The following is a 14,410-nucleotide window of genomic DNA, read 5'->3' as shown; positions in this document are numbered from 1 at the left end:
AAACTGGTTTTAATCTTATGATTGTACATTTCTATATTCGTAGAAAACTGGATATAATACGATGCTAGACATAGTTTTTTCGTATGGATGAGAACCGGTTCCTATCCACCGGATTCGAATGAATACGAGAAAAAACTATTCTTGTTCCAACTCTAGAAGATAGACAATTACACACCCTTTGAATTGTAGAGTAGCCTTTACTAACAATCCAACCAAAACCTAATAAAAGTCATTTTTTGAAAAATAAGTTTATTTTTCATTATTTTAATACATATTTTATTACAATATTTTTTTATCATTTATTATTATTAAAAAATTTAATTTCGAACGGCAGTCAATGCTTTTTCATGATCTTTAATGATAGAAATACATACAGATAAAATTCATAATAAATTAAAACATTTAAAATTTAACGTTTATTTCATAGATGTTTTTTTGTTTGTTAAAGATTTAATAATATTTAAATGAAAATATAAATTAAAATATTAGGTACACCTATCTAAAAGTACAATGAAATTTTTTTTTACAAAAAGTTAAATAAAGATTTTTTTTATTTACAATTGAATATGATTTTTACTTTAAAGTTTATTGAGTTAAAAGAAAAATAATCCTGGGCTCGACAGATGCCATTATTGAAATTTTTCAAGCTGCCAAACGGCTGTTCTAATGGCTGCTGTTGAGCCTTGTTAAAAAATAACTGTAGTTGTGTCCTAGGAAAATGGGGATAGATGTCACAGCTTTTGGCCTACCCGTTCTATTCACGTCATATTAGAGGGAAAGAGAAAGGGAAGGGGAAAGTAAACCCCCTATAAAAGAGATAGGGTAAAGGTTAGTTCCTGACGTCAAAAGAATAGGTAGGCCAAACGCAGTGACATCTATCCCCATTTTGCTAGGGCACTCTAGACAGGTAAAAATGAACAATCCATCTAACGGCATCTAACAGGTCGGGGGATAGGTTTGACCACCATCTGTTCTTTACTGGGCACATACACCACGTCGTGAGCCTTGGTTCTGTACACAGATGACTGGGAGCGTAGCTTGGCGGGCAGCTCGGCGTAATCGTTTCCATACCTGGAATTGTAGAAGTATAATTAATATAGAATATACGTGGATATTATTGCAGGAGAAAAATTGTCACCGATTTAGCTTGCTAACATATAACTCGTTTACTAGTCAGTTCGTTCATCGAGCCTGTTGTAAGTTTCAATTTATCAGAGAACATTCAAATCTGGTGTAAGATCTAAGTAATAATGAATTCATTTCATTTTTTTTACTATTGCAGATTCTCTATGGTTTGTCCGTACGTTTGGCTGTGAAGGACAACTAGGATATCCCACATAAGATATTTGTATACTCTTGATGTCCTTTGAAATTATTTCAATTTGAACATATCACTTATCACTCAAGTCTTTTATATTTCTATATCTTTATTTAAAAAGTTACTAGAGTTATTAAGACTGCGCTAAAAAATCTATTAACAATCTTAGAGTAAATAAGAAACAGTTTATTGGATTCAATTCTATTTCATGATGTTTTGTCTAAAACTGTTCTGAATTTTTCAGCTTTCAATACTAAATATTTATTTTTTGTTCCACAGAGTTAAAGGTTTGATAATGCGGGTGGGGTAATATCAGTGTGTGATAGCTCCTAATAAACTGATTACAAATTGTTAGGGCTTGTAGCTTGTAAAACTTTCAATACCTGTAATATTTGAAACCGGGGCTGTCATCATTGATCATACATCTGCCTAACACTGCGTTATAGCTGGAATATTGTCCTCTGTATGTCTCAGGATACCTAGATAATAATATTATACACCTCATATTATAGCTGGAATATTGTCCTCTGTATGTCTCAGGATACCTGGATAATAATATTATACACCTCATATTATAGCTGGAATATTGTCCTCTGTATGTCTCAGGATACCTAGATAATAATATTTTACACCTCATATTATAGCTGGAATATTGTTCTCTGTATGTCTCAGGATACCTAGATAATAAAATTTTACACCTCATATTATAGCTGGAATATTGTCCTCTGTATGTCTCAGGATACCTAGATAATAATATTATACACCTCATATTATAGCTGGAATATTGTCCTCTGTATGTCTCTGGATACCTGGATAATTTTTTATATTACTTGCGGCTTTGCCCCTAGAGGCACTAGAAATAAGGAGAAGAGGTTAAATAGAACCCCCCCCCCTATTTTCAATTTAGTTTTAAAAAGAAAAAGTAAAAAAGGGAGGTGGGGTGAAGGGGGCATTTTTTCTAGGGACACTGTGCCTTAGGAGGGTTGTGATACCCTCCCCAAACAGTTAAAAAATCTTTCCTGGACATCAAGAAGGTACATTGTAAAGGAGAACAATAGATTTATAGTATAGATGTATACACAGATAACTACTACCTGTCTAACTTTTTCAAGGACCTAAAACTTTGCAGACAAGAAATAATTTCATTAAACCCAAAGAGGGTACAAGGTAGTTAAGAGGGGAGATGGTTGCATAGCTATTTATCACCCTATATATATTACTTTAATAGGAGAACCATATCAGTTGAGCGTTTAGCGAGACCATACCCATCCTCACATTTTTTGAGGATTATTGTTTTTAGTGTTCTTATTTCCTTTACAAATTATTTTATCCTGTCATTGCTGCACTACTTACAGACACAATTGTCCTTGTTGCTTAAAACTTACATAATTCTGTATCTAGAGGTGTGAAGCTTCTCTCTAACTTCCTCGTACATTTCTTTATTCATCCTAAACACACATTTTTAACTACTACTTATCATATGTGTGATATTAATAGTAAATAACATATTTTTTGTTAAAAAATTGTTTAGTGCTGAATCTTTAAATCGTTTAGTGGTGCTCTAAATCGGGGCAATCCAGTTCGCCGCCCCTAGATATTATTAGATTTCAATCTTTAAATCAAAATGGAACCAGCGCGCCCCGTGACACGGTACTGGCGCGGCAATAGCACTCAATGAGTGCCATTGCCGCGCCAAACCAGGGTGAACTGAATCGCCCCGATTTAGCGCACCACTAAACGATTTAAAGATCCAGCTCAGATTTTGCACGAGTGGGCCTTATTGGAATGAATTTTAAGTAAAATGTAATAGAAATCCCTTTTCATTTCACGTTTGGCAGATTATCATGTCTGATAGCTCCCATCTAGTATTATAAATCTACTATTTTAACTAATCTTTTTATTATATCACATGCTGTTTTAAAGTCAAAATGACAAAAGTTTTAAATTAACATAAAGATAAAAACACAACTTTTTACAGCTTCTTAAAGGAAAAGCTTATCTTGGAAAAAATAACTATTTTTGTTGTTTAATAGTGAAAGCAATTTAGCAGAAAATAAAACTTTATCTGAGTTCAAAGGTGAAATTTGTCCAAAAAAATATACTAAAAATCTAAGAATTAACAATTAACAAAAATTTTTTTTAAAAATTAGTTAGTAGCAAATCTAATCTGTAAGTGGGGTATAGCTCCATGTTTGTTACAAAAATTTTTTTTTAAAATGAAAATCTAATTACAATATGTTAAGAAAATATTACGTTCAGGGATTTGAAATCTCCTATCTTTATAATAATTTATTGTTGTTTTTTTCTGAATAATATTGTTAGCTTATTATTGTTGCGCTATAATAGACATAATTGACAATATAAGCAATTATAGCTATCTTTTTTTTAATAAAAGAAAGGATATTTTCACTCAACTTCAGCTTAAACCCTGCGGGATATTATTCCTAAGGGACCCATAATATACCTAAACAAACCATAAGCATTGGTTTAAAGTCTGTTTTAGGTCTAAATGAAACAGTAGTTGGTAAACTGTCGAAGAAACGTTTATTCTAAATCTCAAAAGTACACACTTTTAAATTAGGTATTGAAAACACAATTTCTTGTTTATTTATTTTCTCCGAAAGAAAATTGTAATTTTTGTAAATGCTAAATTTAGTTGAAATTTGTTCTCCAAATTTCTTGTAACTTTTACAATTAGAGCGTTCAGGTAAAGGATCAAATTTCAGGGGCTTCATTCCTAAATTTAAATTTAAGTACAATTAGTTTGATTTTTTACATATATCTATCAACCTATCTATCTATCTATCTATCTATCTATCTATCTATTTATATATCTATCTATCTATCTATCTATTTATCTATCTATCTATCTATCTATCTATCTATCTATCTATCTATCTATCTATCTATTTATATATCTATCTATCTATCTATTTATATATCTATCTATCTATCTATCTATTTATCTATCTATCTATCTATCTAACTATCTATCTAACTATCTATCTAACTATCTATCTAACTATCTATCTAACTATCTATCTAACTATCTATCTAACTATCTATCTAACTATCTATCTAACTATCTATCTAACTGTCTATCTAACTATCTATCTAACTATCTATCTAACTATCTATCTATCTATCTATCTATCTATCTATCTACATCATACTTGTTAATAGTTTCAGGAATGGATCTTGGGCAAGGGCTGGGACTTCTGGAAATAATTTCTCTGGCGAAGGCTGAGGCGGATCTGAACAAAACAAAAACAATTATGTTCATCTGAAGTAGAAACTATAGGACAGACGGACGTTTGGACATATGATTATGATGCTATAGCGTAACAAAATACAACAATATCAAATTGCTATAGTTTACATTTGTCCTTTTCCGAAAAAAATAAGCACTATAAAAAGAAATATCCTACTAAATATATTGTGTTTCACATTGTATAAGAGAAAAACAAAGTTTTTGTCTTTCTTTTTATTTGAGTAAGAAGTTAGCATCACACTTATCCATCAATCCAACTATCTGATTACCTATCTATCTATCTTTCTAACTGTTATAATAGTCAAGTCTAGCCAAGATTTTTATCCAAAAATTAAATACAAAATTAAGTCTATACACATAGGTAACATATCCATTTATCCAATGGAAAGAAATTAGAAATTTACCTTCAATATACTACTTCCTATCTTATTATATATCTATCTTTATATCTAATCATCAATTTTTCTAGCTAAATCTTCGGAAGAAATTAATAGTTATATATCCATCTACATACCAATCTATCCACCCATCCATCCATTTATCTATCTACCTTGGAAAGAAGTTAGCAGGAGAGGTACCCCTATCACTATGAATTATACTACATATCTATCTATCTACCTATCTACCTATCTATCAATCTATCTATCTATCTACCTTAGGAAGGAGTTATCAGGAGAGGTACCCCTGTCTCCATGAAGCATACTACATATCTATCTATCCATCTATCTATCTACCTATCTATCAATCTATCTATCTATATACCTTAGGAAGGAGTTATCAGGAGAGGTACCCCTGTCTCTAACATGAATCATACTACATATCTACCTATCTACCTATCTATCTATCTATCTATATATCTACATGGGGAAGAAATTAACAGGAGAGGTACCCCTATCACCATGAATAATACTACATATCTATCCTTCTGTGCATCTATCTATCTGACTATCTATCTATCTACCTGGGGAAGAAATTAGCAGGAGAGGTACCCCTATCACCATGAAGCATGTCTCTGTAGTAAGGATTCTCATGTACATCACGACGGCTCAGTCTGCTACGAGCCTAACAAATACATGTGGAAGAGGTATAAAATAACTAATTCAGCATATAATCACAGAATAATCTTTGGGATAAAATTAATTCGTCATGTTATTATTTGCTTCAAGATTATTAAACAACTTGCTTTTAAAAAACAGCCAAAAAAATTTGCTATTGTCATCCCTTGCAAAGTAATATTTTTTTCTTCTCTAAGTAATTATTCAAAATTCTTGTGGCATTGATTATTAAAATCAAACATATCTTTTAGAGGCATCTAGAAGGCTCTTGAAGATGGAGGGGGTGAAGGGATTTTTAGTTAATTTTTTTTGTGGGGAGTGGGTAGGCGATGTTAATTTTTTTTTTATGGGTGATTTGTCTTTGAAGAATGGCAGTACCTTCCACCAAAACTTTCCCAGAACCTATGAGAAGCAAAGATGTAAAGGAGAACCATATCAGCAGTTAGCGAGTTCTTTTGGGACAGACTGACAAACACAAACAGATCCTGTTATCTTTATAAAGAGATTACTGCAATAGCTATAACAAAATTTTTTTGTTTTGTACAAATGCTTACCACAGATCTAGCTCTGGTGTTGTGCATGACGTCATCAAAAACCAAGTCTCCTTCAGGGGTGTACACTTCATAGTGACGGGGAGGCAGGGAGGCCAACCTACAATATACAATTGTTGGAAGGCTTTTCTACACAAATCTTTAGGAACACACCTCTCTATTGGTATGTTAATAACTTTTTTTGCACCTTAACCATTAACGGTTTTTTCTATCTCATTTTCTGTGTGTGAAAGATAAAGAGCCCAAACTGCGTGACTTTTTAAGTATGGGTATGACACATAACTGAGAGTTGGAATTTTTTGAATTTCTCCATCCTGGCGGGCACAGGATGCCAGCAAACCTGACAGGGTCATCCAGGTAAAGAGCAAAAATATTTTTTTGACTAAAACAAAGCATTTTATCATACCAAAATACTAAAATATCCTCTAGTAGTACATCCTCATATGAAATACAGGTGTTCAAGTCACTTTCAGGTTCCAGGTATGATCCTGCAGGTCCTGATCCTCCAGGTCTCTAGAAATCTTTATAAGGCTCCTGTTACCGCAATTTTTGACTTAGAGACTTCAAATTTTAAACTTAAACTTTTCTTACATGTCTACATAAAGTATTAAGTAAAAAAAGACCTAAAAAAAGGAACTGAGATAATAGGGAGAGGCGTTGAACGCCCTCCCCCCCCCCCCCCCCCCCCCCCCGACCGATTAAGGTGCGGCAAGGGGCCCGACTGTAAAGGGTTAATTTGGGCTTAAATCTTTTTACATCTCCTTTATAATTTTTACTATCGGCATTGCCGTTTGATCCTAAAAACTCTCTGGGCACTTGAGAGTGGAATGGGGGGGGGGGGGGGGAGGTTGACCCCTTTTTTAAATTTAAATTCTTAGAGGAAAATGGTAGTGGTTGCTTTTTTTAGGGCTGGTTACTCTTGGAAGGGTGATGAATATGATACCATCCCCAATATAACTAAAACCTTTTTTTGACCTAAGACAAAATTTGCTTAAAGAATAATTATATAAGTTCAGAATATAGTGAGATTCTTCACTACACACAGACAGACAGTCAAATAGACAAGCTGTTACTTATATGTCAGAATTGTTGAAAGATTCACTTTTCACATTTTATCTAAAATGTTATTGATCTTCCTGGCAATTATCCTCAAAGTGAAATTTAAATTTAAAAAATGTTGGTGCATTTCGTTTATTTCTTTAAGTTAGGTTATGTTGGGTCTGGATAGCCCCGCAAGGTTAAAGCACCGTATGTTTAGAGATGAACCAACTTTCATATAATTTCTAAAATAAGGTTGAGGGAGGCATTCATTGCTCGAAAAAAAACTTTAAGAGAAAGCACCGATCCCTAACAAGAATAATACTAACTAACCTGGCAGAGGCTGGGTACCTCATCTCACAACCTCTGTACGGTCTTTCAGACATTTTGGCCTCTAAAATAAAATTTTAAAATCTAAAAGCTATCTAAAAATTTTGAATCTTTATGAAAAATACGTTTTGAAAGTTTCTGTTATGATGAAATAAATTATCTAACAAAATATCATAATGAATAAACTTTTTGATTTTTACATTTAAAAATGTAATTGGTCATAATGTTTCATAAAATTACCCTTTCTTTTGATTAAAATAATTGGAGGAAAAGTTTGGACAATGACAACTTTTATCAATGATCAAGATTTAATAAAATTCCCAGAAGTTTTAAGTTTAAAAAATTTAAAAAGAAATGTATAATGTAAAAAATTAACCTTGAAAATGTTTAAAATATTAAATTTTAGCTTAAATTTCATAATATTTTAGACAGTTCCATTTAAAATTTTCACAATGATTTGTAAATTTATTTCTGTTTAAAACATAATAGATACAAATAAATCATAAATATTAAGACAAACTCACGATTATGATAAACAAAATTACCCTGCTGTTGGGTAATTTTGTTGGAAAAGCCTGACAGTTTATACTAATCTATCAAGATTTCATTAAAGTCACAAATCTTTTCAATGTAAGGAAAAAGAAATCGTAATCAAAAGACTTTGGAGACCAGTTTATTTAACAGTCCAATGTCATCACCCTTCCTTATTCCTTGTAATTTTTAATAACATATTCGATATAATAATAGTTTTTTTTTAAATTCTTAAAGATAAAATTTTAATGATATTTCCTACTATTGATGTGATTTTGAAAAAAATATTCACCTTGAATTTTAACAAGGCATAACTAAATAAAGATATAATCTGAACAATGTATGTCTCTGTATGTTTGACAGGTGCTAAGGCTAGTCCACGTGGCAGATCCTTTATTATTCAGGTTAAAAATGTGTTTATAGTTATATGGGGTGGTCCATTAAAAAGATTAAAATTTAAAAATAGAAATATTTAAAAAAATATTAATTAATTTACCAGGTAGAATTGAACAATAATTTTTATTGGGGTACATTAATCTGTCGTCAATTATTTTATCCCTGTATCATAGAATGTATATACCCTTTATTTATTTATTTATCCTAGTTGTAAGGTTTTTTTGTCTGTAGCTTCAAATTTCAATAACTACTGAACTAATTAATATCTCCTTTTATAAGGATGTTTCGCATATGGCCTTGGATGGTTCTATGCTGTTTTGTTTCTGGATTTAAGCCATAAGATAGTTTTATGTTATTTTTGCCCCACTTTAAATTCTGAGCACTTAGATATTATATGTTTGGAATATAGTAAGAGATTTAATTTTATATATTTCTTTTGTTTTAAAATAAAAACCCTTAAATTCCTTGGCGTATCTGTAAGGTATATAGTTTATATATAAAATTACAAATTAAATATAATTAACTTTAAATTCCCTCTTTTTCCTGACCACCCTGTATATTGGCCTAATGTGGAATTTAAAAGAAGCATCTTTCTGCCTGATTAACATTCTACAGTTTTAACATTCAATAAATCTTTTGTAGCTCGAGCCTGTATATTTTACTATGTCAAAATTATTTCAATATGTAGACAATACTATAGACAAGTACGTAAAGTTAAAAAAGAATTTAAGAAATATTTAAATTGGGGAAAAAAATGTAAAATTTTCGACAAAACTTATTCAAAAACAAAAATGCTTTGGAGAGGCCATATACCATATATGACAAACCTTTGATTGATTGATCTTTGTCTAGCAGTCTCTATTTTTCAACACTTCTTTATTGCTATTTATTTTTTTCATACTATTTTATTGTTCCATAGAAATTGCAATAGGGGATGTGAACCCCGCCCTAAATAAAAAATGTAATTGACATTCACCCCCTTTAAGCCTCATAACCCTAGCATACCAAATAACTATTCAAGCACTTCCACTTAGCAGCTAATTGTTTTATAGAATACATTTTTTCAATTTTTTCAGAAACTCACACTAAAATAGACTCATAAGTATTTATACTATTTGTACTTTAAAATAACTTGACGAAAAATCAAGGAAAACTAGATTTTAAGTATATAAAATGTATTTATCATATTTCTTTATTTTACTGAAAAAGTTCATATAATACAGACTTTTTAGCAGTATGATATAAACAAGGCATTTGATACTATATTGCATCATCTTTTGATGTAATAAAAAGCAGGGATCTCACAGAATAAGACAATGGCAGATAAATAAACTTACTTCCCCATTAATGTTACACAAAGGAAATCCTTCTGTAGATTACAAATAATGGTTGAAACGTTGGGACACTTGACCATACACTCTGAATTTAATAAAAGTCACCAGAGTTTTTAAGCGTTATTATAAAACTTTGAGGTCTAGTGTAATAAACAGCCCAATGTACCACCACCCCCTTCCTTAATTAAAGGCAAGAAATAAAAAGAAACGATTGCCGAAAATAAATAGTTTTATACTCATTTTTTAGTTTCCTAATTTTTTTCACCTGATAGCTTTAAAATAGTATAGGAACGTAGGAAGATTTATTTAATTATACAAATCTTTTATATGAAATTATATACGTTTTAATCTTATTAGATAAAAATAGCATAAACCAACTGAAGAAAGTTGAAAACGAAAAAAGCTTACTTTGTCATCTAATGGCATGAATAATTAAATTCAAATATATCTTAATTAATTCCATTTTTTATCAGAAAAAAAATTATAGATAAAAGAAACAGATATTGCAGAAGAAATAAAAAATGAAAAAAATGAGGTGTCACATTTTAAAAAATACAAAAAACTTATCTGTTTACAAACAAACAAAAAAATTGCCGGCGAGTCAAAATTTTAGATTTTTTTTCATTCAAGGCCAAATTTGCAATATTGAAAGCTATTAATTTCACTTTCTTTAACACACAAGGATGTATTTTGCTTAATGAGCAACGAATTTAGAAAAAAACATCCAAGACATTTCACTTTAATATTGTAAAACATATTAGCTGCTGAAATTTCTGGTAATAATGATAATGTAAAACTAACGGTTTCACCACTGGCCTTAGAGGTTGCCAAAAAATTAAGTTTTTTTTAAAAATAATTTTTTTAGGAGGAGTGAAGCATTTTACATTTTTGGGGGTTAGGATTGTCCTCCTTCCAAAAAAATGGCCTAGGACCAACGCAGGACCAGTAGCCTTATTTTCCTGAAGAGTAGAGCAAGATCGGTTAAGTGGTTACCGAGATCTTAAGCTTTAGACGGACAGACAGACATCATTATTTTTGGTTGAAATTGAAAAGGCAGACATGCATGCATATCTACTTACCTTTTTTAAAAAGTAAGTTATAGAGCAGCTTTGCCACTAACAAAGCACCACAATATGTAACACACCTAATGACTAACAATGAAAAGTAAAAACAGATAAAGTATTGTTCAGTTAGTTAGATACATCAATGGAGTTTTTTGTGTTGGAAGATCTTATGTACTATTTTTATTCTAATGATAATGGTTTTATTTTTTTGGTCAATTGAAATCAAATATTTGTTGAAAATATATCTTTATTGAAAAAAAATGCTTTATCTGAATAAATCCAAATAATATTGTAACATCAATGCCCTCCTAAAACACAAAAATATATTGTTGTATCTAACTATTGCTATTATGTTTGTAGTAAAACTGACAAAGCGCAACTATTTAACTGTAGTGCACTCAGGTGTAGTAAGGTGACCGCCAGTGCGCTTTGTGTGTGTATGTGTGCGCGCACTTTTGTGTGTATGTGTGTGTAAGTGTGTTACGGAGTGATCTAACCGTTCCCTTCAGAGAGAATAAACAAACTAAGAGGGAAAAAACAAGGAAACATAAAGAATGCAGTTGCTTGCTATACTTTGTCTGTCCGTCCGACTGACCTTCCCGGAATGTTTGTTTGTCTGTTTGTCCATCTCTACATGACTGTCTGTTCTTTTAAATCGTTGGATAAAATGTGTTTCTTTCTTTTTTATCTGTCAAATGCTTTAATATATATTTATTGATATTCCTGAAAAAGAATATGTAGATGTTAGAAATGCTTTGTTTACATCATTACAAGATAAATACATTTAATTTTTAAGAATATCTTTAGGTTTCTCATGAAAATTGAATAGAATTTGATAAAAATATGAAAATTTAGATATTTACTTTTCCCCGCTATTACTTTGCATTTAAAATATTAAAAAATCAAAAAAAGAAATTTGATAAATAGGTATACCTGTTTAGCAACAAATGGAAGCCTATACGATTATATAGGTTTACATTTTTATTTTGATAACCTATGTCTGCCTATGTCTTGAAGTCCTATCTGATTTTTAAATCCACCTTCTTTAGGCCAAGGTACTTGATATAGATTATCTAAAAAATATTTTTTGAAATTATTTTGTTTTAAACTAGTTACTTCATCTCTAACATCTAAAGGTAGGCGGGAGAGACAGGAAAGTAGATAGAAACCATCCTTAGACATTTATAAAGCCCTTGAACACAAACCCCATTCGGACAAGCTATTTCCGAGATCTTTAGCTTCAGACAAAATTAACCTCACTACTTTATATTATAAGACTGTATAGTGTATATTTATATTCCTTGTTCTATAATTAGGGTCGGTCCGTCCGTCCGTCATAAACGGATAGATTTTTTCGTTAATTTAGACATGTTAGAATTGTCTTATCGATTTCAAACTTTGCATGGTGAGTCCTTTAGTAGTTAGGTACGATTTAGAAAGCGTAGCAACTCTATAATAATTACAAGAAAGTCCGTACGCCCATTTTTAACATGTTGATTTTTTTTACTTTTTTAACAACAAATTTTTATGTGATCTAATCATCCGATTGATCTGATTTTTGATATTTTGATTCCTGGGACAACAAAGTATAATGTTGAAAGCAAAGCAACTCTATAATCTATAAAAATGTAAGTATGTCCATAAACATTATTCTGTATCAAGCAGTTTTTCAACAAATTTACTTACAATTTTGCTTCGACTCTTATACTTTTATATTCTGATTATTCAGTTCTGACACTATACAAGTGTTAATGTCCCTTTGTCCTACCGTTTCAGTGCTTCGCTTTTATGGATGTTGTCATCCTTGTTATATAGTCATTTGTTTTGTTTTTCTACCATCAAAATTAGTTTCATTTACTATAACCATGTTAAACGTTAATGCTCGCATTATATCAACATAATGTTATTATAATATTTTTTCCTAAAAATGTTAGTTATTGTTTCATTGTACTGTTAGGGAGTTGAATCCATTTTTATAGAAGCAGAAACATAATCTATGATTATGGTTTGGACCCTCTAAAACTGTTATCTACTCTTCCACTTTCCCCTCTCTTGGTGAAGATATCTTCAACGCCGATACTATTTTTGAAATGTAAGATTCCACTTTTGCCTCTCTTGGTGAAGATATCTTCAACGCTGATACGATTTTTGAAATGTAAGATTCCACTTTCAATAGAGGCGAAACTAGAATCATGGTTTACATTTTTAATATCTATGTTTCTGTAATCTTCCATTACTTTTTTAACATCGACATAATAGAAATGTACCATTTTAAAATTATGTCAATTGTGAAAAAAAGCATAGATTTTATACATAATTTAAACATTGTTGTATATTCTTAATTAAGTAAACAAAACATACAAAGAGCCTTTTATAAAAGATGTTTTGTTTATTAAAAAAATACTTTTAAAAGTGTATCAAATGAGTAATGAAAATTATTTTAAGAAAGTCGTTTATTAATTAATTCAATTGTATATATTTGTAATTTTTTTGTTCAATTTATTTCATCTTAATATTTCCCTAGTAATCTCTCACCGTGTAAGTAAGCACCTTAAGGTTAGTTGCTGATCTAATTGTGCATTTTTGTGGTAAATTACTGATCAATTACTGAACAATTTGGTCTGATTTGTGAGTTAAAAGTGGATGGAGTAAATAAATGGACATTTAAAGTAAAAGTTGCTTGTATGAGTTGAAGTGAAGAAAAAGAAGGAGGAGTAATAAGGGGGGGGGGAAGTTCTGACACATTTGCGTAAACCTGGTGTATAGGCTTTATCTTTGGACTGAGAGGATAGGTTATTAGGAATAAAATCATTCTTATATGATGAATTTCCCCCAGATTTAAGATATTTTGGATAGGCCTCCAGGTTCCGGAGCTTCAGGCCTCCAGGTGGTCTCTGTACAGATAAAAATTAAAAATAAGATTTTTTTTTGAAGGGTTAAAGGTTAACTTATAAAACAAAATATGCTTCTTTTTTGTTGTTATTCACATATTTGAAGAAAAAACATACATATTTTGTCTCATAAGCTGACTTCTAACTCTTAAAAAAATTTTTTTTTTTTCATTTTTACCTGTAGAGAGACCACCTGGAGGCCTGATTTTGTATATATATATAAGTCAAATAATTTTGATTGATTACTTAGTAGGGGTGTCATGCTTAGTGGTAGCACACTGAGCTAAATTGGTGAGAGTTCAAGTTCAATTCTCTATAGGTTGACTCTAATTTCTCATTCGCAACATTAATCATGCATCATCCCCTGGTTGTGTAAGATGGGGATTATTGAGTAAGTTTGGATACCCAATAGTCACTTACTTACAGTACTACCTTTAACCCAAGCTCCTCTTTGGAGAGCGTCATTCATTACCATGACTTAATTTGGGACTAATTTGGGCCATATTTGGCAAGGGTAAGGTAAGAGTAGATCTTATGAGATAGCAAGTCAAGTCAAAATGTACTTGAATATGGAGCTTGATAGCCCTATTTCTATGGAAAAGTGTCTCCGCCTACTCCAGGTCAAAACTAT

The 14,410-nt window shown here is 31.0% G+C and overlaps 1 protein-coding gene across 1 annotated transcript; it reads right to left on the bottom strand.

Annotated features, from left to right (window-relative positions):
- Positions 1 to 401: 401 nt before the first annotated feature.
- On the bottom strand, positions 402 to 7,695 carry LOC145334644 (uncharacterized). The gene is made up of 7 exons (XM_080180180.1): positions 7,567 to 7,695; positions 6,199 to 6,295; positions 5,551 to 5,651; positions 4,492 to 4,572; positions 2,704 to 2,766; positions 1,702 to 1,797; positions 402 to 1,071 (listed from the first exon to the last, which is right to left on the bottom strand). Exons 1-7 carry the CDS (start codon positions 7,617 to 7,619, stop codon positions 927 to 929), a joined length of 636 nt encoding a protein of 211 aa, XP_080036306.1. The 5' UTR covers positions 7,620 to 7,695; the 3' UTR covers positions 402 to 926.
- Positions 7,696 to 14,410: the final 6,715 nt, after the last annotated feature.

This window comes from Acartia tonsa, chromosome 12 (genome assembly GCF_053477335.1).
Source record: "Acartia tonsa isolate MP-2025a chromosome 12, ASM5347733v1, whole genome shotgun sequence".
NCBI lineage: Eukaryota > Metazoa > Arthropoda > Copepoda > Calanoida > Acartiidae > Acartia > Acartia tonsa.
Note: the sequence above shows the minus strand (reverse complement) of the source record. Positions and strands in the feature narration are given on the sequence as shown.